Source organism: Curcuma longa, chromosome 1 (assembly GCF_044706935.1).
Source record: "Curcuma longa cultivar G26 ecotype Majalengka, Jawa Barat chromosome 1, ITB_CL_G26_1.1, whole genome shotgun sequence".
Taxonomy (NCBI): Eukaryota; Viridiplantae; Streptophyta; class Magnoliopsida; order Zingiberales; family Zingiberaceae; genus Curcuma; species Curcuma longa.
Window position 1 is genome coordinate 14,465,698 of NC_133861.1, and position 25,001 is coordinate 14,490,698.

A 25,001-nucleotide genomic window follows, 5' to 3' on the forward strand; every position below is an offset into this window, starting at 1 on the left:
ATAAATATAATTCATTAATTTTATTTTTTAAATTTAAAATAAATTATCTCTTTTAAATTTATAAGTATTCAAATTAAAATTTATTAAATTAATTAACTATATTTTAATTAAGTTTCACAGTACATTTTAATTAATTGATTTTAAAATCAGAAAATAATCATAAAAAAATTTTTCGTTAACTTTTGGAATCACAGAAATCTTTAGGCTGCTGAAATAATCACATTCCGAATTTATATAACTCATTTGTTGACGTTTGACTGATGTGATGATAATAATGAATCGATGACCTAAATCAAATAAGATTATCATTGATAAATTGAGATAAATAACTAAAATTATTAATAATAATTCTGAATCAAAAACGCCCTACGAGACATATAAAATCCAAGTTCATATTAATAATACAATTGTTGCACCTAAATCGATTGAGATGCTAATTAAGCTTTACCATTTGAGATAAAATTAGACGTGTGACTTTTTTATTTGATAGGTAATTATTTTTCTATTTCAACCATTCATTTAAATAAAATAAAGAGATAGTGTAAATATATGTAGTCAGCTTTAGATACGATTGGCTCTAATAATTCAAACAAATTTAAAAGTTAACTTAGATGTTTATTTTAGTTTTCCGCTAAAAGTTATAATTAAAAAAAATATAAAACCAAATGCTCATGTTCCAATGAGCCGTAAAACTCCATTATTCTTCATTTTTATTATAAATTTATTAGTAAAAAATTAAAATTACCCATTTAAATTGGATCCGTTAATTTAATCCGTGCCGTTAAATAATTTAAGCGACTTAAATATAAATTTTATCAATTTATTTAAAGATATCTAAAAAAACCGACCCAAATAAGTTGTGTGCCCCATGAGTTGATCCGTGGCAAGTTTGGATTGACTCGCATGTTAAAAAAAATATTCTTTTAAAAGTTTAAATCAAAGTGGAAAATTTAATCGGTTCAACAAGCTCGACCTATTTAATCTATAATTCAAATTTATTTTTAATATTTTTTTATTTTTTGATAAATTCATGGGTTAACTCATCTAACTCGTAATCCACACTGAGTTGAATTAGATTGGGGATTTTACAATCCACTAAGATGACGGATCAGTCTCTCCTAATATATGATAGATTTTTGATAGACCGGTCCATCCCTCAATGAGTTGACCCCTTTGAAGGTGCTAGTAAAAACATAAAAATAATCTTAAATTATATTAATAATCAAACGTACATCTAAAAAAAAGTCAAAAAGGACGTTCTATATTTTATTTCAAAAATAATCTTCCTTCTAATGTTATTAAAGTAAGTACGATTAACTAATATGATCCTAGAAACTATTCAGTAGTTAATATAATATTATTATACTAGGTATTTAATATCTTTTACAACTATATAGCCGTTACAATTATTTTAAAATGATTTTAAATTAATTTTAATTAATTTAAATTAATTTTAATTTATAATAATATTGTATTAAATGTTATAGATTGTAGTTACTATAACAATATTAAAAATAAGGAATAATCTTGTAACAATATTAAATGTTATCGATAGCTGGTATCATAATATTAAAATAAAAGATATTTTTAAAATAACAATATTTGATGGGATATTCTTTTGATTTTGTTTTTAAACGAGCGTGCTTTCGATGATTTATACAATTTAGAGAATTTTTGTAAAAAGATTAACATCGAAAATAACTATCAACGTCACAATAAAAAACCTTCCAAAGTTTCCATTTCCTGTCGCATGTTTGCTACTTAAGATATATTTCAATATTTCTAAATTACTATTTTAAATCATAAAAAACTAACAATAAAATAAAATTATTAAGAATCTTTTCACATTAATAAAACCTTATTTTTCTAAAAAAATGTTATTAAATCGTGAGGTATTTTAAAACTGGTCCTTAAAAGTCATCAGTATTGATCAATAAATGAATTGTAGGATGAAATCCTTGTAAAAGATCTGATCGTCTGAAAACGACTACTAGCCAAAGAGCTAGAGGCTAAGAGCCTGAGCGAAATCTGAATGGAGTGAAATCTCTTTCTCTGACGCTGTGGCTGGCTTGAGGTATGGCAGAAACAGGAACTCATGGACTGTAGTCGGGCAGCAAGATTCTCACAGACCTCATATGCATCGGGTGCATGCCAGAGCTGGCAATTGTACTGGACTACCCATAGGTCCATCGGGTCTGGCGCAATTCGTGTCGGGCTAAACCTGACGCCATCATATTTTAAGGCCCACATGTTGCTGGTCACGGCGTCCCGTCTGCAGAAAGTCTCACATGTGTCTCATGTGCCCGTTAGACATGTTAAATACAAATAAATTGCTTTATAAAATATATATATATATATATATTTTTTGAAAAAGTGTTTTCAAATGGGCAAAGGTGAGAGGGACGTGAAAAGACCGGTGGAAGCGGAACACTCTCTGATGGATGTACATCGGCAACGCGTGTCGAATGATCGGCGGGCCACTTCCTGTTCCGCTCCTGTCCGCATCGAATGAGGCTGGAGAAAGAGGCGGATAAAGGGTGGGTCACGTGAGGAGGGCGTCCACCGATCGACAATGTGGTTCGGCACCACGCGCCGGATGGCGACGCGTCGTGACCACGGGGTCCCACTCGGCACGTGACGCAGGAAGTGCGTGCTCTTTTTTTTCATCGCGATCGAGACAGGATCCGCGTTCTCAGCCCGATCGATCGTGATGCTGCCACCTCGGGCTCCATCGCTCGACGCACGCTGCTCCGTGTCTCGGGCGAGACACGGGAGCAGCATCGCATGCGGTGTCGACGAGCTCACTCCCCACGTCAAGTCTGCACGCGCTAGCTCGGCCCCATGGAGGACAGTGACTACCGCCCGTGCACGTGCCCCGTTCGATGTTAGTGTCCCATAGTTACTGTTGGATCCCGATCGTAGCCTTCCTTGTAGATCGCACGTGAAGTTCCGGGCAACTCTATTTCACGTGGAAGGCGATAAGACACAAAGCGGGTGGAAGTCAGTCGAATCCTAACGGCAACCGGTGACGCCGACGAAACGGAAGTCATGACCACCCACCCCCACCGCTACACGACAAAAGCACCACCTTCGGCGTAGAGACGGGGACCACCGCGCACGCTAGCCGCAGTCTCCATGTGGCGAGCGCGGGAAGGCATGGGCCTCACGTGACCACAGCTCTCCCCCACCATCCTCACGTGCCCAGCGGCGCCAGGCCCCCCCCCCCCCCCCCCCCATTCCATGACGGCTACCCCAATTACCCGATTCACTTTACGACGCGACACCTGTGGGTCCCAACCAGGATGAATTGAGAGTCGGGTTCTTTGGCCTCGAGGTGCGGGTGGAGATAGCTTGTGTAGCTCCTCCTCTCTTCACATGCGCGCTCGGAGTTTATTTTTCAAGGCGGGAGGGCCCACTAGGCCACCCGCCGTGAGTTGGCCACGTGATGGAAGCGATACTCCAAAATTTTTTAATCACGTGGCACCAACTCATCCACCAACCGATTAGCAACGCGTGTCATTAAAGAAACGACAGAGACATTATTATAAGTCTCCTATATGGCTGCCCCCCACGATATCAGCGCCCCATCGCTGTGTTAATTAAGCCAACAAAAGAGCGGGTTATTGATAGTTTACGGATCCCTAAGTGGATACCTCAAAAGAGAATGTCCACGGATCCAAACAAAAGCCACTTCTTATTATACTCCATCGACAGGACTTTGAATCACCCACCGCTGCTAATTAACTACTCATCTTTCTCTTTCCAATGCTAAAGTGTTCCTCTGTGTGTCTGCTATTATATCGGTGCATAGATTGCTAGATAGATATTGGCTGTGTCCATTCATGAACATGGCGCATGCTGTTGCTCCTTGGAATCTTCGTCTCTGTACATGCTTGTCTTCTCAAATCATCTTTCCATTTTTAAATTCTCAGCTCCTTTGTTCACGGATTAGCAAACCCCATTTAGTGTTAATAGCAAGTGTTTGCACGTTAGATGCATCAGCTCAGACGGGACAATTAAAAAGTTACTGCCACCTGACGTTAAAATGGTAGGCCTGAGACAGATTTAGACTGTCTCATGTCTCGCGAGACGTGCCATGCTCAGGTCCCTTCCCTCTGAGCAACCGCACGCTCTTCTGTCAGCATTAAGTGGGGCTCGCTTGGATTCGTTATAATTACTGATTAACCATTCACTGATGTCACTTTGGATTTTAACCGATGGAGAAGCTAAATTAATTAAAAAGGTTTAGGCGCCGGTGGAGATTCCAAGCAATTGAGTGGCCAGGGCGTCGTCCTCCCATGTCGCCACCATGCTCCGCTGTCGATCTCTAATCTAATCTTTTCTTTCTCTTAATAAACTAAATTTTATTAGTATCTAATAATGCCTGCAATTATTTATCCGGGTTCGGGATTAGCGCCTAATCATCACCTGTCATTAAACTCCATTTCACGTCGACCACCAACCACAGTCAACCGCCGTACGTCACGTGATTCGCGTTCTCAATTCACTTCGCTTCCATCGGCAGATCTCAGCCGTACGATTGCGCGTAGCGCCCGACTGTGATTCTTTTTACGGCCGCATGAGGAACTCCTCGCGAGGTGACGGCAGCGATAACCGCCGTTTAGTTCCCCCGCGACGGCGTTATTAGCGACGGAAAGGGCGGGAGTGGAAGTGGATAAATGAAAGCGAGAGGGCGGAAAAGAAATTGAGAAGAAAAAGAAAAGCAATAGTATTTTAAAGCGAGGAGGCGTATTAAGATCTCCGCGGAGCCAATCTCTCTTCTCCTCAGCGAGGAGAAGCACACCGATCCCTTTTCGTCCTCGATTTGCCTATCCAGATTTCACCGGCTCATTTGATTAGATCTGTTCTCCTCCGTCGAATGTGTTTGGAATTCGGATTCTGCATCTCTTAGTCTCCGGTTTCGATCGTAGCGGTGTATTTCGATCTCAGAGGAGAGAGGCTTGGTAAGAATTCGAGGTATGGCTTGTGGGAGAGCGTAGAGTCGGCATAATTCTCCAGTTTCTTCATGAACTTTCTACTATAAATTGGGGGCTGGAAAGAAGATTGATGGAACTCCAAGGTACAGATTGAAATTTCTGTTTGCTTTTTTTTTTTCTTACGTTTGAGTACTAAATTGCGGTGACTCTTTTGAGTTTTAATCGTCACATTTTTTTTTCAGGGAAGAAAGTAACGCATGATTTCCTCTCGCTTTGCTCCTCCGATTCGTCTTTCCAGCTCCCAGATCCTAGGCCCTCCTCCCAAGGTATTTGCTCTACTGCTTGATTTGTACATATACTAAAAAAGAATCGCATAAATTTAAAAATTTTAGTTCTATCTTAAAATTTCCCTTTGGATGATTTGAGGAGCGAGACCAATGAATATGAGTCATGGAAGGTCGGACTTTTAGTTTCCCCCCTAATTATGTTTAAAATTCGTAGATTGCTGATTATGCTTTATTTATATTCTTAGGCTTCTTTTTGAAGACGCGAGACTTCCTGCGGCCGCTTGAGGAGGAGGAAGGTTGTGGCTGTGACGTGTCTGATGTTCCCGCGGCCGTCACCAGCTTGAGGCAGTCGGAGCGCATGCTCCCTGGCGGCGTGCGCACGCACGCCGTCAATCACGTGGTGGACACCGCTGCGACCGTCAAGGCGTCCGGTTCGTCGCGAGCTTTCCCGATCGTGTTCGAGGCTAAGCCCGAACCCGATTACGGCAGCCGGAGCACCACCACCAGCTACGGCTCCTTCGCCGGTGGCGCCTCCTATACCTTGCGCGATGAGAAAGACACTGTTTCAAGAGGTAATTATCATTCATAAAAGTAAATAATATTAATATTGCATTTTTTTTCCTTGCTTTGGTAATTTTTTTCCAACAGGCCTATCTTTAATTTTTTGTTGACATATCTAAAACACATAGGCGAGTGATTTACAAAGAAACCAAGTAGAGTTTGATTTATGAAAAAGAGTTATTTATTTACATCTATAACCCATTAGAAAATTCACCTTTTTAATTTGCCTCTTTTTTTTTCTTTCAAACTCTTCATATCTCAAATTTAATCATTTTTTAAAATAAAATAAAAAGGGGTTTCTAAGAGTGAAAACTATAAAAATTTACCAGTTTATTATTATTATTTTTACTTTTCTGTGCTTTAAAATAAATCATTTTTTGTAATTCAAGAGTTTGATCTAATCGATCATATTGGATATGATTGAGTACATAGGTCTATATATATTTTTAATAAATTATTTTATTGTTAGCCATAACTATGTATATGATCTGTATATGTTTTTGTTTGAAACCTTGATCGGCTCCTTTATTGGTCTGGCATAAGAAAAGAAATTTGGGGTTGAGTCGGTTCATTCCTAGTTTGTTCATATTTCTCATATTTTTAACTTTCTCACAAGGCTTAATTATATTACATGTTTTGTGGGATCACCATATGGCTAAGGAATGTTAGTGGGGGCTGAGCTGCACAGTATACTTTTATCATGAGGAAGGTATAACGACTTACCAATCTAGAAGGCAAACAAGAGCTGATAACAACGGTCAGAAGAGGTGTAATTTTCAGTACTACATGTTGGGCACTTTGGACGTGCAGAAATCAGAGTATTTTTTGTAACAAATGATTTGGAACTTAGATAGGTTGCATCATATGATAATTAGATGGCTACGAGAACACGTTCTCGCATGGGAGAATAGGTTGCAAAGCTCGCACCAGTCAGGAGCGGCTCAGCTGGATGCTAGAGATAGAGAACCATCATAAAAGAATATTCAACTTTATATTTATTTAAACAACTTATTTATTTTTAAATAAGAACCATCATAAAAGAATATTCAACTTTATATATATTATCTAATAGCGGTAGGAATACAGTCTAGTTCATCGTTCTCTTTCTTAATCATTCTCTCGCATAGTTAAACATTTAGTTACATTATCCTTGCACTTTTAAGTAATTATGTATGCTATTACATAGCTTGAAATTCGCTACTTCCATAACTTTCAACAGAAATTGAGCTTTTTATTAAAAATATTATATTTGACGCATTGTGTGTTTATCTTGTCAGGGAAGTGGCCGTCCCACTTCACTACGGCACGCGGCAGCTGTGGACGTCTCTCTGCGGCCGGTACCAACGATGACATAGCCACCTCCGGAAGGTTTGTAATACAATTCATTACTCAATTCTTCAATTTTTTTTTTGTTTGAATTAAGATTTGTATCTTGAGTTTTTGATTCTTCTTGTGATAGAAACGACCTAGCTTCGGAGAGGAAGCAATTCATGGAGGTGGCTACTTCTGTACCCATCCGGGGCTACAATAGGTTGGACGACGAAGAGGAGTTTGGGAAGCGGGAATGTTCTTCCTCTAATAAAGGTACCTTTTTTCAAAGCTCCGTTTTCCATTCCTTGAACTTGTTTTCTATTGGATTTTGTTTGGAGCAGATTTTTCTGATGCTGTTTCTTTTGTACTTCTTGAGTTGCAGATTTGACTGTCAAAGTAGAGGCAAAGGCCGCCTGCAATGATCAACGGCCAAACACCCCACGATCAAAGCATTCTGCCACTGAACAAAGAAGGAGAAGCAAAATCAATGACAGGCAAGCCAGTCTAAAAAGAAAAGATATGGAACAGAACTGACAAATTAAAATGCTGGCGCGTTTAAACATTCTTAATTTAGGATATTCTCGGCATATTAGGATATATTCCTGTTTGTTTAAATATGTTTAAATATTCTTAATAAGTAGGCTGTTTGGTTTATGTTGTTTGGCATACCCGTACGATTGCTTTAATATTTTCTAAGACTTAAATCTCTAATTTGATATACATATATATATATATATATATATATATATATATATATATATATATCAAATTGGATAGCAAATTTTTGCTGTGTCCGTTATTGGACATGTAGATGTAAGGCTTTTGGTATTTTGTAAATCTTCAATCCATTTACACCTTTCATGGATATCAATATATGTCCGAGAATTTACTGCTTGTATTTATTTACATTCATCCATGCAGATTTCAGATACTCCGAGGGGTCATACCTCACAGCGATCAGAAGAGAGACAAAGCATCATTTCTTCTGGAGGTACGATTTAACGTGTATCTCTACAATTCTTTTCTTCTACAGCAGTAAATTTCCTAAATTCTAAATTGACGCATTCCAGATTTTTTTTTCAGGTCATTGAATATATACGTTTTTTGCAAGAGAAGGTGCAGAAGTATGAGTTGTCATACCCAGAATGCAGTCAAGATGATGTGAAGTTAATGCCTGGGGTAAGAGCCTTAAAGCTGAGCTGCTTTGTTCTCTGATGCGCGCCTGGTGCATCTGGACTTTGAATAGCATAGCCATTGTATCTTTAATGGTTAGGCAATTGGTTTACAGTTTGAGCAAATTTGGATTTGAATACTAAATACACCTTTTTATCTACTCTGACCAATCAGTCTAATTTGAAAATCTGAAATTTTGGTCTGGAAAACTGGCTTAGTATCTTCTTTTGTGTCACTTTTCCTGCAAAATAAAGTATCCTACTCGCTTCAGAATTCTATCATCATGTTACAAGAATTTGGTAGAATTTATCAAAAAGGTGCATTTCATCAATCTCTACTAAGCATATCTATCATAGATGAAACTAGTTTTCATTGCAAATGGCAAACATGAACCACAAAGTTCTTGGATAACCTTATATGTGGTTGGTGTCTATATAAGCTTCAATAAAACAAGAAAAGCATATTCTGGATCGTATAGTTTCTTATACCTACTCTTGTAGTGACTCTAGATATGGTGAAGGCAGATATTAGTATTTGTCATTTCAGCATACTGTAGCATTCATTTTGTAACAAGATTGTCTACAGTTTGTTTGTGCTTTTGACAAACTTGGTTTTGATAAACTTACTCATCTCTGTATTTTTTTTATTGTTTAGAAATTATCTTTACAACAGAACAGCAATCAAGCTCCTGCGAATGTTTTATTGGCCTCTCATGTTGTGAACAATGATTCTGCTGCTCCTACACGTGTATTTTCCAAGAAAGCCAATGAAATTAGTATTCCTGGTTCACGTCCTACTCTGATATCAAGCACTCATAATCCATCAAAAACATGTGTGGTTTCTGGTGGCATCTCTTACGAGACGACTACCACCAATTCTGCGAACAATCTGGCCTGCACTCACAATTTGTTGCAGACGAAGTTGTTCCCTCTAGAAAGAGAAACCAATACTACTCAATTGCAGTCACGGTCATTAGAAGCCTATAACTCTGCATCTCAAGATCAATGTGGATGGTCAGAATCGTGCAGCCTTGCTGATGGTGCTGTGATCAGTCAGAGGCTGAATGAAAAAGAGGAACTGATAATTGATGAGGGCACCATCAATGTGTCTACTGCCTATTCCCATGAGTGAGTATAACCTGAATTTATTACCCATTTTTTCATTCATCTTATGGTCGTTGTAGATTTCTTTCATCTTGGTTCACAAGCATGATTCATTTTTCTTCAATCTTCTGTGTGCACATGTGTTTCAATCGATGATAATTTCGCAAGAAAGCATCCAATTGATTCATCTCTAAGTCTAGAGTGCAAATTTACAATGTACTTGTGCATGATGTCTAAGAGCACATTATCTTGGTGGTTATTTATTATTTTTTGCATCCCTTGCGCAAAATAGGCTGCTGAATACATTGACTCAGGCATTGAAAAGTTCCGGCATAGATCTATCACAAGCCAATATCGCTGTGCAAATTAATCTTGGCAAGCGAGCAGTTAAGAGAAGATCCGGTGCTGCATCCACAACTTGTACAACCAATAAGGTATAGCCTCATTGTTCCTTTTCACTTCACAACATGGCAGCAAAATTGTGTTACTCCACAGAATTTCCATGCTGCTGCTACCTTCAGTGATACTTGAGCTTATCATGTTTCCTGCAAATGCTCATAGGACATGGAAGCTCCTGTTTATTTTAAGCAAGCAAAGGGGTGCAATCGGTCGAGGCCCATGGCTGAGTTGTCATCAGAAGCTTCAAAGAGACCGAAAACTCATGGTTAGTTGCGCATTGCGCACCTGGATTCATCGTTCAATGTATATTCTGTGCGGCCTTTTGAGGCTGCCCAAGGTGGTTGGTAACTCTTTTCCATTCTTTTATTTGTCATGTACTTGCACAGAGGCTTCCACTACAAATTGTGAAGCTGCTTTATTTATAGGCTTCCATACACAAAGCGAAGTCTCTTTTTTTTCTCTTTGTTTTCTATTAAATGATTCTTGTGACTAACAATATGATGTTCCACTGGTGACACTATCTATGTGGGTTATTAATTCTATTCAAGCAGTTATCTTAATTTCTGTTCAGTTAATCATATTTTGCCACAAAAGCTAAATGAGCGCTACGGTTGCAAAGATATATTAATAAGTGTTTGATGAGATTCTAATGTGAGAAAACAATCTCTTAATTAGGTGGTTGTTATATTTAGGAAAAAATATAATCCGGGGAAAAGTTAGAAATGATTAAAAAACATAATTTAAGTAGAAACTATTATGTTAATTTATTACCTAGTACGTTCAATTTATAACACAATTAGTCTGTCCGTAATATCTATCTTAGAAACTACAGCACCGGAAGAACACAAGCTAACACAGACAATCCCGCAGAAGCAAACACCGTTGATGACGACATCCTCCCCTTGTCCTTCCTCAAGAACATCGCCTCGTAGATCGGCAGATTCAACGCCGCCACCAGCCCACACACTACATTCTGAATCAAGAGCCCTCCAAACGCCCGATCCGAAACTGCTCTATGCAATCCAACCACCAAGCACGCCAGATTGATCAACGCCGTCGTTCCAATTATCACAAACATCACCCCCGCCGACGCCGTCGTTCCGAACTCCATCACCTCCTGCTCGTACCTCTTCGCACTGTCGTCGTCCTCTGCCACCTTCGCCGTGATCACGAACGTCGCCTTGGAAGCCCCCACCATCGCCAGCATGTTATCGATGGTGGCGAAGAGGTACGAAGTCGTTCTCTTCAGCATCCACATCCTTTGGATGTTCCACCACCCCACCAACGTATCGCCGCTGACCAAGGATTCAACGAGACTGTAGGCATTTTTGGCCACGGCGATGTAGGCGAAGGGAACGAACCATGGACTGGATGCCTCCGGGAACAACGAGACGCCTTTGAGGAGGAACAGAGACGGGATTGTCAGGTAGAACAGAGTGGGGATGGAATTGGCAGCCCACAAACCGTAGATGCAGTAGGCCATTCGATGTCCGACTTTGAGCTTGCCATGGCCGTAGAACAGAGGACAGTACTTGGAGAGGGTGATTTGGAGATTACCCTCGCTCCATCTTTTGTGCTGCACCAGTGTCTGTAGTAACGTCGTGGGTGAAGCTCCTAAGAAGCCTTTTCTCTCGGGATTGAAGTAGACGGATCGCCAGCCCCTGCACTGAATTGTTAGTCCTGTGATAACGTCCTCCACCGCGCATCCATACTTCAATCCCATCTGCCATTTGAGGTGATCGAATCATGAGCCGATATGAAACGGAAACATATTGGAGCTATTTGGTAGAGAATTAAAGACCTCCTTGCCCCATTCAGTGTTGAATTCATAGATGCAAGTGGCGAGCGACTTTGCTCTGTCTTCCAGGATCGAGGCAGTTTCTTTGTTCTCCATCTTTGTTCTTCTTTTCCAGTCTTCCTTGTACTCCGTACTGTACTTTGTTCCACAGAGAGCATTTCTTCTATGGAAGCAACCAGACCCAATGTACAGAGGTCCTCCCAAGCCATCCAGCCCACTTAGTTCCACCTTAATCATCATCCAACAACATTGAAAAATAGTTCAAAAAAGTCGACTTATTCAAATTCAATTTACTACTGGAGTGCTTACGTAATTGATGACTTTGAAGGCATTGGCATAGATGTCATTCTTGGTGGTATTTTCATAACACTGAGGAAATTGCACAAAGGCAACATCATGGCCTTGCTGTTCATCCATGACGAAGCAGAGGGCGTCTCGGATCGACTGCGAATTGTTTGAATACATGTCGCAGTCGACGTTGAGGATGATCGGGCTGTTGCTTATCACTGAGGACACCCTCAACTGAGTAGATACAAGAGTTGAATTCATCAAAATGATCAATACTATGGTTTATGCTTGTTCGAAGGTTTTGAGTTGTTACCAGAGCATTCATGGCGCCGGCTTTGAAATTGTGATGGTGCTGCGGTCTCTTCTCCCGTGCCATGTACACCAGGGTGGGTAGCACAGTTCCATCGATGTCGACTGAGGTTTCCTCTCTGCTATCAATTAAAATCTGGAAAGAAAAATAGACGTCAAGTGAAATTTAGTAGTGTTTTCTTTTGAAAGGAATCAGTAATCCGGCAATTGAAGCGAGTTAATGGACCTGAACGATAGGTTGATGATTCTTGGATGTCATCTCTGAGGTCCATTCAGAGAATCCGTTGTGTATTATTTTTTGTTCTTTAGGTACTTTTCCAAGAATGGATACTGCATGGATTCGACTTTCCATTTCTTTGAACAGATTCTGAAACAAGAAAAACTTGAGATTGTTACAAATGAATGACGAATTGACAGAAACGAGTATGTCCTACCTTCATGTCCGAGTGTTCCTTGTCGTCAGAAGCCCCAGCGGATCCTGCAAAATACGCCGCCGGGGATCTCGGCTCTACCCGGTGTCTCCGACAGAACGGTAGCCAACGCTTCGCGAACTGCGCCGCCTCACAAGTAGCGTAGAACGTCAACTCCGACCCGCTGTCGTCGGAGAGGTACACGCTCAGCTTCTCCGACGGGTAGTCGTACGCCATGAGAGACAGCACGGTGGAGATCACCATCTCCGGCGGCTCCGCGACCGGGTCGGCGGTGCACACGAAGAGGTCCACGCACGGCAATTCCGCTTCGTCTCTGCATATATCCGCAATCAACTTCTGACACAAATCCATGAACAAAAAACCAATCAAATCGATCGCTCACAACTGCGAGAGCCTATCCTTGAAGGTGGTGCGGTAGACCGGGTTCCAGCGCACGGACTGAGTGAGAATCCAGTAGAAGCTGAACCAGAGCTCCGCCGCGAGCATCCCCAACCATGCCCACCGTCCGCTTTCTCCTGCTTCGGGTGCGTGAGTGACTCTGTAGATTAAAACCAGGCAAATGGTTACGAGCATGGAGCTGGCGAAGAGCTTGTAAGCAGTTCTTCCCCTGGCCGCCTGGGTGGCGAAGAGAGGGCGATGGCCACTCGTCTCTGCCATGTCTGTCAATCTGTGTGTGTTGCAGGCGGTGTATGGCTCGGATATAATGGATCATCTAATATAATATAAAAATATATTGCTCTCAGAAAATAAAAATAGAGAAAAATTATGATAATTATCGCGTGATTCTTTTTGTATGATTGATTGGGTATGTGTGGTAGCAATGTAAATGTGTAAAAATAAAAGTGTTGTGTATTTGTGTTTATTTATTTGGGATTAAAAGAAAAGTATAAAATTTTAAAAATATTTTTTACTAGCAAAAAAAACTTTGAAGATCATTCAAATTTCGAAAAGATTTTCCATTTAAGGCCTTGTGCCCCTGTCGCTTCTCTATTTGTCGTATTTAATTTATACGGAACCTAACTTGTTAGGCTTGCAGTCACATGTAAATCAGGTCAACTTAACTAGTTTTAAATTGTGTCCCTGTCACTTCTCTTTTTTTCAGATACTTGAATAAAATTCAGATACTAAAATAGTTTAAGTTTCACTTAAATGAAAGTGCATGACACGACAATTCTCACGATCAAGTTGGCAGAAGAAAAGAAGCTTTTTTTCTTCCAATTTCCATGTTCAACTATGTTTCAAAAACTATTTCCTATTATACTCTTCCCAAGTGATTGATTTTTTTTCAAAATATTTGAATTATAATTTTAAGATTCGGATGCATGTAATTTTTTTTCCTTTTTTTCTTTCTTAACTCACGTGTTAATTTTTCAATTATATAAACTAAATTAACTGATCAAATTTTAAAAAAATATATACATTAATTATATTTTCAAGCACTTTTATACAAGATATTGATAACTCAAATTTATTTTTTTTAATTTAATTGTTAAATTCATGATAATCTTTTAAATTTATTTTAAAATTTTGATAAAAAAATTAAAAATATATATAAGATTAATAAAAAAGAAAAAATAAAATTATTTTTCCCTTTTTTAATATTTAATTACAAAAGAATAAAAAGTAATAAAGATAAATGATAAAATAAAACTAAAAATATAATTATTTTATTTTAAAAATCATTGATGGTCTTATTCGCTCTAAATAATCTTATTTATTTATTTATTATTTAAAAAAATTGAACTCGATAATATTAGCTATATATAAATTTAATTTTTGAACAATTAAATTAAAATTATCATAGCCTTAAGTCTAAAATTGAATTAAATTGTTCTATTAAGAAATCAAATAAAACTAAAATTTAATTTAGTTTATTAGTGGGGCTGACACCAATCAGTTTGATTGGTCCTTTATTAATATAATAATGTGAATACTAGAGAACTTTCTTGCTTCCTTTACTAATTAATCTGCACACTGATCTTCCTCTCTCTCTTGGTTCCATTGAAATCTCTTCGTTTGAGTAGTTCTTAAATGACTACTATAATTAATAACGACAAAACTCGCAGTCTCTTGCGATCAAAGACAGGGAAAGTGATAGATTGCAAGGAGGTGGAAAAGTCCTTGGCTACGGCAAGTTGCCATAAAAATATGGCAGTCTCTTTCCTTGAATTTGTCTTTACGTGATCCCCTGGTCAAAATCCACAGTTAGAATGACGTCTTTGTTTTGTTCTGTGCACTTTCTTTTAGATTGAAAAAAAGCTTTGAATAAAGACGAAAAGCAGTAGATAATGCTGCCTCGTAGTTAATGCTCTTGGTCCATTTAGCAACTGTCGGCTACGGTGGCCGCCATCTGTAACCTATTAAAATTTTCAATTCACGGATTAATGGTTCACGAATTCAAATATATCAATTCATTTAAATTCATCTTAAAATAAATTAATAAAATATTAATTAAATTTATTTAAATTATTTAATAAAATAGATCAATTCATCGGATTAATCCAAAATGAGGACTATTATCTCTTTTGCAAAATACCTGAACTTTAAGGGCAAAAGGACTCGAGTTAGAGAATAGTTTGAAACTTCTGCTGGATAGCATTTCCGTTCACCATCTTGTTACTATAGTAAATCAAATCGATGTCATAATAATGACTCTTCGATGGATAAAATTTCATCGTTCAAAATATAATTGTCTGAGTTTGACACATAATTCAGTTTGACTGAAATGGTTAGCTGAATTCAAGTTCTAATTAAATTTACGAAATTTAAAGTCGTTATAAATATAATTTAATTTGATTGCTTGGACATCAATTTTCTTACATGAGTCTTGACTGTATTTTTCTTTTGTACTTTCTGCAATATTTTTAATCTTTTTCTTCTATAAAAAAAAGTGGAATTAGTCATCTTAACGGCCCTACACGGTCGCCCCCGTAGAATTCAAATTATTGTCATCTTCTGCAACTCTGTTGTGTCATAACTAACATTTTTAATCCTTGTCATTTCAGTTTGTTGTTTTTGACCAACTTGGTTTTGATAAACTTGCTTTCGGTCATTTCAGTTTGTTGTTTTTTTGACCAACTTGGTTTTGATAAACTCCGGATGTTCATCAACCATCGGCATCTAACGACTCCAAGTTAGGAGGATATACGTACTTGATTTCATCTTGAGTTGTTGAGTCAATCTAAATTGATCTGAGCCGAGTCAGTCGCGTTACGCGAAAAAAGTGAAGAGAAAATTTTAATGCCATCACACTTTCTGATTAGGGGATCATCACGGTGAGATGTCTACCGCATCATTTTTTAAAAAAATATTATTTAGAAATTTTTTTATAACAGAACAGCAGTCAAAGATCCTGCCAATGTTTTATTGATATCTCATGTTGTGAATTGTGAAGAATGATTCTGATGCTCTTACACATTCATTTTCCAAGAAAGCCTATGAAATTAGTATTCCTGGTGAACCTCCGAATTTGATATACCAAGGACACATAATTCGTCAAAACCTGTGCGGTTTACAGCACCTGAAGAGCACAAGCTAACGCAGTCAATCCCGCAGAAGCAAACACCGTTGATGACGACATCCTCCCCTCGTCCTTCCTCAAGAACATCGCCTCGTAGATCGGCAGATTCAACGCCGCCACCAATCCACACACCACATTCTGAATCAAGAGCCCGCCAAACGCCCGATCCGAAACTGCTCTCTGCAATCCGACCACCAAGCACGCCAGATTGATCAACGCCGTCGTTCCAATTATCACAAACATCACCCCCGCCGACGCCGTCGTTCCGAACTCCATCACCTCCTGCTCGTACCTCTTCGCACTGTCGTCGTCCTCTGCCACCTTCGCCGTGATCGCAAACGCCGCCTTGGAAGCCCCCACCAGCGCCAGCATGGTGTCGATGGTGGCGAAGAGGTACGAAGTCGTTCTCTTCAGCATCCACATCCTTTGGATGTTCCACCACCCCACCAACGTATCGCCGCTGACCAAGGATTCAGCCAAGCTGTAGGCATTTTTAGCCACGGCGACGTAAGCGAAGGGAAGGAACCATGGACTGGATGCCTCCGGGAACAACGAGACGCCTTTGAGGAGGAACAGAGACGGGATTGTCAGGTAGAACAGAGTGGGGATGGAGTTGGGAGCCCACAAACCGTAGATGCAGTAGCCCATTCGATGTCCGAGCTTGAGCTTGCCATGGCCGTAGAACAGAGGACAGTACTTGGAGAGGACGATTTGGAGATCACCCTCGCTCCATCTTTTGTGCTGCACCAGTATCTGTGGTAACGTCGCGGGTGAAACTCCTAAGAAGCCTTTTCTTTCGGGATTGAAGTACACGGATCGCCAACCCCTGCACTGGATTATTAGTCCTGTGATAACGTCCTCCGCCGCGCATCCATACACCAATCCCATCTGCCATTTGAGGTGATCGAATAATGAGCCAATATGAAACCGAAACATATTGGAGCTATTTGGTAGAGAATTGAAGACCTCTTTGCCCCATTGTGTGTTGAATTCATAGATGCAAGTGGTGAGCGACTTGGCTCTGTCTTCCAGGATCGAGACACTTTCTTTGTTCTCCATCTTTGTTCTTCTTTTCCAGTCTTCTTTGTACTCCGTACTGTACTTTGTTCCACAGAGAGCTTTTCTTCTGTGGAAGCAACCAGTTCCAATGTACAGAGGTCCTCCCAAGCCATCCAGCCCACTTAGTTCCACCTTAATTATCATCCAACAACGTTGAAAATTAATTCAAAAAAAGTTGGCTTATTCAAATTCGATTACTACTGGAGTGCTAACTACCCCAAAGATGACTTTCAAGGCATTGGCATAGAAGTCATTCTTGGTGGTATTTTCATAAGACTGAGGAAATTGCACAAAGGCGACATCATGGCCTTGCTGTTCATCCATGACGAAGCAGAGGGCGTCTCGGATCGACTGCGAATTGTTTGAATACATGTCGCAGTCGGCGTTGAGGATGATCGGACTGTTGCTTATGACTGAGGACACCCTCAACTGAGTAGATACAAGAGTTGAAATCATCAAAATGATCAATACTGTGGTTTATGCTTGTTCGAAGGTTTTGAGTTGTTACCAGAGCATTCATGGCGCCGGCTTTGAAATTGTGATGGTGCTGCGGTCTCTTCTCCCGTGCCATGTACACCAGGGTGGGTAGCACAGTTCCATCGATGTCGACTGAGGTTTCCTCTCTGCTATCAATTAAAATCTGAAAAGAAAAATAGACGACATGTGAAATTAAGTAGTGTTTTCTTTTGACAGGAATTAGTAATCTGGCAATTGAAGCGAGTTAATGCACCTGAACGATAGGTTGATGATTCTTGGATGTCATCTCTGAGGTCCATTCAGAGAATCCTTTGTGTGTTTTTTGTTCTTTTGGTACTTTCCCGAGAATGGACACTGCCTGGATTCGACTTTCCATTTCCCTAAACAGATTCTGAAACAAGAAAAACTTGAGATCGTTACCAATGAATGAAGACTTGACAGAACCGAACATGTCCTACCTTCATGTCCGAGTGTTCCTTGTCGTCAGAAGCCTCAGCGGATCCTGCAAAATACGCCGCCGGCGATCTCGGCTCTACCCGGTGTCTCCGACAGAACGGTAGCCAACGCTTCGCGAATTGCGCGGCCTCACAAGTAGCGTAGAACGTCAACTCCGACCCGCTGTCGTCGGAGAGGTACACGCTCAGCTTCTCGGGCGGGTAGTCGTACGCCATGAGAGACAGCACGGTGGAGACTACCATCGCCGGCGGCTCCGCGACCGGGTCGGCAGTGCACACGAAGATGTCCACGCAAGGCAATTCCGCTTCGTCTCTGCATATATTGATTCAATTCGCATGTATATCCGCGATCAACTTCTGACACATATCCATGAATAAAAAAAATCTAATCAAATCGATCGCTCACAACTGCGAGAGCCTGTCCTTGAAGGTGGTGCGGTAGACCGGCTTCCAGCGCACGGACTGAGTGAGAATCCAGTAGAAGCTGAACCAGAGCTCCGCCGCGAGCATCCCCAACCATGCCAACCGTCCGCTTTCTCCTGCTTCGGGTGCGTGAGTCACTCTGTAGATTAAAACCAGGCAAATGGTTACGAGCATGGAGCTGGCGAAGAGCTTGTAAGCAGTTCTTCCCCTGGCCGTCTGGGTGGCGAAGAGAGGGCGATAGCCACTGGTCTCTGCCATGCCCGTGAAGGAGTGGACTGTGCGAGTAACAGCAGGTGGTGTACGGTTCGGATAGGATGTGTAAATGATAATGATACATAGGCAGTTGAGGACAGCTAGGGGATAAGGATTGGAAAAAAAAAATGCAGATCTAAAAAAATAAAAAATAGGGGAAATTTATGATAATTAATTAATTATCGCGTGATGATTGATTCGTGGGGCAGCTATGTAAATGTATAAAATTAAAAGTGTTGTGTATTTGTTATTTATTTATTTGGCATGATAAAAAAAATATTGAAGATCATTAAATTTATTTATTTATTAATAATTGAGATATCGCCCGATTAATCTGGATAATTTGTCCTCTTAATTTACATATCAGATAAATTCAACACATAATTTATACATATTCAAAGACCACCCTCTAAAGTATTCATTTATATTAAAATTTGATTCTTATTTTTGCCCCTAAATGGTTTATCATTACATTAGGGAATCAGATTTAGATTTAGATTAGAGTCTATATTTTTTTTTTGCCTTCTCTCTATCTTCATCTTTATATTCATTTATTATATTCATTTTTTGAGGTATAGTTGAGTTGGTTACGATAAAACAGAGTTATTATAGTGGACAAGGATCGAATTTCGATGAAACCGAGGCAATGCCCTTTTTTATTGTGGCCAATTGCAACTTCTCGATTTATCTCTTCATAGATAGTCGTGGAGCCGACCGTGTGGGACAGCTGAGATGGTGGATTCTACTTTTTATTAAAATATTATCTTCATCTTCATCAAATATTCATTTTTCATCATCATCCTCGTATCTATTGGAGGATTGGACATTTATCTCATCTCTGTACTTATTAAAGGATCAGATATTCTCTATATTAATAATTTTTTATTTAATTTAATTATCATCATCAATAAAAAAAATATTAGAGCATCCGCAATGCTCCCTTGTTATAATACCCTAATGTTAATAATTAAAAAATAAAAAAATATTGCATGTGGGGTGGGCCAGCCTTTGGCTGGCCCACCCCACTTCCACATGAACGCATTCAAGACATTAAACGCATTAATGTGGATATTCTCTATATTAATAATTTTTTATTTAATTTAATTATCATCATCAATAAAAAAATATTAGAGCATCTGCAATGCTCCCTTGTTATAATACCCTAATGTCAATAATTAAAAAATAAAAAAAATATTGCATGTGGGGTGGGCCAGCCTTTGGCTGGCCCACCCTACTGCCGCCCCTCCACATTGTTCATTAACACCCAAGGGGTGTTATTAACATCCATTAACAGAGCATTGGGGATACTCACTTCAGTAAAAGGTGGAATTCGTCATTTAAATGGTCTCACAATCATATGTGAAAAGATAAATTGAGAAGTTATAGTTGACGATAATATCAAAATACATATCACAATAATATTTATCAAATGGTTGATTTCTTCAAAGTATATATAGCAACTAAAATACTCGTCTTTCTGAATTTATCTCCTAAATTATATAAAATCATCTTCCTCGAACCATTACTGCGTGATCACTTATAACAGTTATTTCATTTTTCAAATCATGCACTTGATAAATTTTTAAGAAAAATAAAATTTATATGAATATTGATTGATGACTCAAAAAATCATAAGAAACAAACAATCCAACATTGCTCCACAATTTTCATAGAAGTTGGACAATTTTAATGTGTGGTGTTGCTTTTATCATAAATATTTTGCTTGATAATTATGAGTGGCTATATATATAAATCATGTAATATAATACATAGAGTTTTTTTTCTAAAAATATATAAATAATATGTCGAACCCATTAGAATTTAGATACACTTTCGATCGTTGGAATGAGAATGAAGGATAAACTCTAGCTAGCGTTCGTCAGCTTTTGGATGTTGACTTCAAATCTCATTAAATAGAACTGCTTTATTGATTCGATCAAAACGTTTGGCCAAATTCATTATATAGCAACTGACGGCTACTGCGGCCGCCATCTGTAGTTTGGTGTTCTTATGCACAATGAATTCCATTAATATGTCTGGTCTAGCTTCTTCAGCATATTTTCGTCCCCGGAGTAATGGTGCAACGGTAGGACATTTGGATTGTGACCCAGGGACCCACAGTTTGATCTCCAACTACGATATATAAAGGATGCTGGACATCTGGTGACCACCGTATGCGCTTCCTGATTTATCATGGTGGTCGGTAGGAAAACTTTGGTGGGACCTTATGACCACCCCAGGAATTGAGTCAATGAAACTGACTGGAATTTTTCATTTTTTTTTAGCGTATTCTCTCTTTTGCAAAATACCTGAACTTTAAAGGCTGAGGAAAATTAAGGACTCGATCGAGTTAGACAGTAATTTAAAACTTCGATCTGTTGGATGACATTTTCATTCATCAACATGTTAGTGCAGTCGAACAACTCAATGCCAGAATGACTCTTCGAACTCATGGAATTGTACTTATAGGAAAGAGAAAATAAAAAAACTTAAAATTTTCTTTAAATATTAGCTGGTTATAAAATAGAAGTTCACATCCTTTATTTAGATTTATACTCGTTCTATCTCCTAATTATTAGTTAAGATTAAATCAATGCATATTTAATCTAATGATTACTGTTCTATTATGATTTATTATTGAAAAGATTTTATTTTAATTTAAATCTTAACGACACATATTTATTAAGATTTTAATTATATAATGAAAAGATTTTTAATTATAAATATCACATGACATATGTATTATTAAGATTTTAATTATATATTATATTTTATCTTAATTAAGTGGTCGTAATATTCAAATGTGCACAATTAATTAAAAATATTATTTTAATATGCATATCATATTTTTTATTTAATGTATGATTATCTTATCATGATTTACGATCATATGTGTGGATTGATTCGATGATGATTTTATAAATAGTGATTTTTAGAATACTTAAATATATACACCTTCAAAAATAATAACATTATCTATAAAAGAGATTTGGAGCGTTTAAAAAACTCTAATTGAATGATCTTATATCAATTTGTATATATATTGTCATAGTATGTATGAAATCTCTTAGTCCTTACGCATATATTAAATTTGAAATTCGATACTAATACCACCTATAATTAAATTTATGAAATTTAGAGTCGTCGTAAATAGAATTTGATTGTTTAACATATTGAACAAAAATTCAAAGGGCATCGCATTTTATGAGAATGATTAAATGATAATGAATAACCCAGCACCTTCTTACTTCTCAGACTAAGGAGAATAATTGTTTTTTCTTGGAAAAAATTTAAGTTTATTGTTTCTGTCCTTCAAACTTCTTTAAAACATTTTTATCCATCTTTTTCCAAAAAACTTTTTAAAATATCAAACAAAGTAAATTAAATATTTACACTCACCTTTCTAATCAAAGGATCAAAGTTTAAATTTTAAATAAGATAAATATTTTAAAAGTTAATTTATGTCCAAACAAAATTAACCTTGGTTTAGTTTACTCCCATCCAATTTGAACTTGACTTAATTAAACATCACTGATCCAGAACTCAAAAAGCCTAACAAACTTCAAATCAAAGTATCAAACCTTAATTGGGCCCATTTACATCAAAATAATCCTAAACATATTTAATGCAAAGCTCTAAATCCATCAATTCGACCTCAAATTCATCTATCAAATCCAAAATACTAAAAGGGAAAAAAATAATCATAAATGCAAATACAAGTTTGTTGTATTGTATGGCACATCAATTTGGCTCTTATGACTCAGACAAGCATATCCAAATAATATCTAATGACAAACTAAATGCACTCTTCCACATATACTTTAATGAACTTCAACAACCGAACTAGAAGATCTTCACTAGATGTGCCTCATCAATCATCTGCACAAACAAATAATTAGTTCATTGACTGAGCTCAAACATTATCAGTTTCAGTCATGGATTCTCCAGATCTTGCTTGATTAATCTAAATGAATTACGTCTCTCTCAATCACTATCCCATTCTCAATTCAGTCTACAGGCGAGGTGAGTGGTCAGACGGCAAAACCCTGGAATTAGGGATGATGATGCAGCTCCACTTTGGCATATGGTGGGTGAGGAACAAGAAGATATCATCGTCGAGCCCGGCAAACTCTAATATTCTAAAGCTGGATAGAACACCAAGAAAAGTCAGGTTTGGACACTGAAGAAATCTAAACAGGTTTGTAAAAGAAGAGGCATATGTGTATTCTGGGTCCCATTCTGAATCCAAAGTGCTTGCTTTCGCAGGCAATGCCCATAGCAAAGGGAGAGGAGAGTAGTGCTAACATATATTATTTCCAGTTCTTCAATCTACTTTGATATTTTTGGAAGAAAAAGAAATGAAATTGGAATGATCTATAAAATTTGATAAGTGGAGACATATTCCATCATCAAGAAAGCATGAAATGATATAAAAAAAAAATTAGACTTCATCATCATTTATGACTATGGGGACATTGTGTGGATTTATCTTTACTGTAAAATAAGGAAAAAGGCAATAATTGAGTTATGCTCTTGACAAGTAGGGAGTCAAATCCAATTAACATGCATGAGTAAGCATGGAAATGGAAATGCACGAGGCTTTGCTTAATTCAAGGGTTCAAAGAGCACTATAATGACTGAAATGGTTGTTTCAACATCAAGCTGCAGTAATATATATGTTCATTAGGTCTTTACCTCCTCTTTATTTACTCCACAATTAAATTTTAAAGCTTTCTTTAATTACCCACATAATGGCCACATGTTGAACGTACGGTGGATGACATGTGAAGAACATCCACATCATGGCCAAATTAATAAAAACTAAGCATCCTGTCTACCTCCATGTGCTCTTTTGTACAACACTTCCTCTTGAATATTATTTACTCATTAATGCTTAAACTTTGCCCTTTAAGAACTAAAGCCAAACCACTTCTTCCCTTCTATTTCTCTTCTCCAACCTTTTTTTCCCCTTTTTCCTTAGAAATTTCTCTTCTTTTTTACATTTACCATTGGCATTCCCTTGTAGCTAGGACTTCATCGTTATACTAGTCAATGAAAGGATAAACTTGCAGTTATGTTTTTTAATAGCTCAGTCATGCAGAAAATAATTCAAAATTTAAAATTACTGCAACAGTGCTAGAGACCTCTAATATAGCACTTTTACAATTTTTATTTTCTAGAAAAACTGTAAATTATCTAGACAAATGATATATGTGACAAGTTTTGAGTGGAATAGAAATTCTTATTTCAGAATAATAATAATAGAGTGCTTACTAATATTGGAAAAGAACATAAAAAAGTAATAATATGCATGAACAATAGGAGTAAAAGATTATTTTTTTTTACTTTAAATTTTATGAAACTTATGGGTTCATCTGTACATATTTGATCTCCTGATCATGTCAGTGGGTGTTTATTCTCTTACAACTTGCAGCTTCTACAACTGCTAGCTACTGTAAAAAGGCTGGGCAGCTCTATAATGATCAGATCTGCTAGAGGAGGTTCTAAAAATACACTGCTGTCAGAACACCATAAATAACTGAAGAACATGTACTTAGAACATGCAACACACCTTGGCTAAGGTTACAAAGTGCTTGTATCAGCAATTTCTTTTTTCACCACCATATGAGCTTCTCATTTCCATCATGTGATCTACTTTGTCTTCAGTCCTCCTCCACATCCTTGATTTGTTCCTATACTGATTCCAAGTTACCCATGTGAACCCCCTTATTTACTCATAAAAATAACTTCTTTTTCGACAAGTGGAAGCATAGTAGTCTGCTACTGTCATAATAGAAGATTTGTTTAATCTCCACATAGTTTAAATCTGTATCGGCATGACTCCTTGCTATTTCTTGAAGGTTTAAAATGAAAAGAACACTGGAACAAACCATAAAGTTAATTCTGATCTTATAAAGTAGGTTCCACTTCTACAAGGCCTGATTATCTAGGTTAATGAGGTATACATGCTCCCTAGTGCTGAATAAAACACTTCTTGGGGCATCAACAATGGCATGTGGTATTGACAATGGACCAAGGTTTAAAAAAATTAGCAGAGCCAGCATGCTTACTCTTCCACTTAAAGACATGCATGTACATGTGATCTACCTGTTCCTGCTTTACTCTTAAGCATTTTTTTAGGATTAACTCTAACCTTCCTCCATGTGCACTTGAAGATTCTTCACTTTCCCTCTCCCTGGCCTCCAATTCAAACAAGA

General features: G+C 38.0%; 2 protein-coding genes across 4 annotated transcripts; one reads left to right on the forward strand and one right to left on the reverse strand.

Moving 5' to 3' along the window:
• Positions 1-4,725: 4,725 nt before the first annotated feature.
• On the forward strand, positions 4,726-10,211 carry LOC141841760 (transcription factor BIM1-like). The gene is made up of 11 exons (XM_074729957.1): positions 4,726-5,080; positions 5,180-5,263; positions 5,470-5,796; positions 7,063-7,153; positions 7,245-7,369; positions 7,479-7,590; positions 8,018-8,087; positions 8,180-8,275; positions 8,924-9,396; positions 9,665-9,806; positions 9,934-10,211. Exons 1-11 carry the CDS (start codon positions 5,068-5,070, stop codon positions 10,039-10,041), a joined length of 1,641 nt encoding a protein of 546 aa, XP_074586058.1. The 5' UTR covers positions 4,726-5,067; the 3' UTR covers positions 10,042-10,211.
• Positions 10,212-10,552: 341 nt separating this feature from the next.
• Positions 10,553-18,827, reverse strand: LOC141819401 (cellulose synthase-like protein E6). Of its 3 annotated transcripts, none has more exons than XM_074706734.1 (7): positions 12,980-13,281; positions 12,601-12,910; positions 12,393-12,533; positions 12,171-12,302; positions 11,879-12,091; positions 11,573-11,797; positions 10,553-11,494 (listed from the first exon to the last, which is right to left on the reverse strand). In XM_074706734.1, the coding sequence occupies exons 1-7, from the start codon at positions 13,252-13,254 to the stop codon at positions 10,598-10,600; spliced, it is 2,193 nt and encodes a 730-aa protein (XP_074562835.1). In that variant the 5' UTR covers positions 13,255-13,281; the 3' UTR covers positions 10,553-10,597. The 3 variants fall into 3 exon arrangements, with proteins under 3 accessions (XP_074562835.1, XP_074562928.1, XP_074562889.1); XM_074706827.1 differs by lacking the exons at positions 11,573-11,797; positions 11,879-12,091; positions 12,171-12,302; ... (1 more) ...; positions 12,601-12,910; positions 12,980-13,281 and adding exons at positions 17,084-17,308; positions 17,393-17,605; positions 17,685-17,816; ... (1 more) ...; positions 18,112-18,421; positions 18,515-18,827 and having other exon boundaries at positions 10,564-11,494; XM_074706788.1 differs by lacking the exons at positions 10,553-11,494; positions 11,573-11,797; positions 11,879-12,091; ... (2 more) ...; positions 12,601-12,910; positions 12,980-13,281 and adding exons at positions 16,045-17,005; positions 17,084-17,308; positions 17,393-17,605; ... (2 more) ...; positions 18,112-18,421; positions 18,515-18,827.
• Between the last annotated feature and the right edge of the window lie 6,174 nt (positions 18,828-25,001).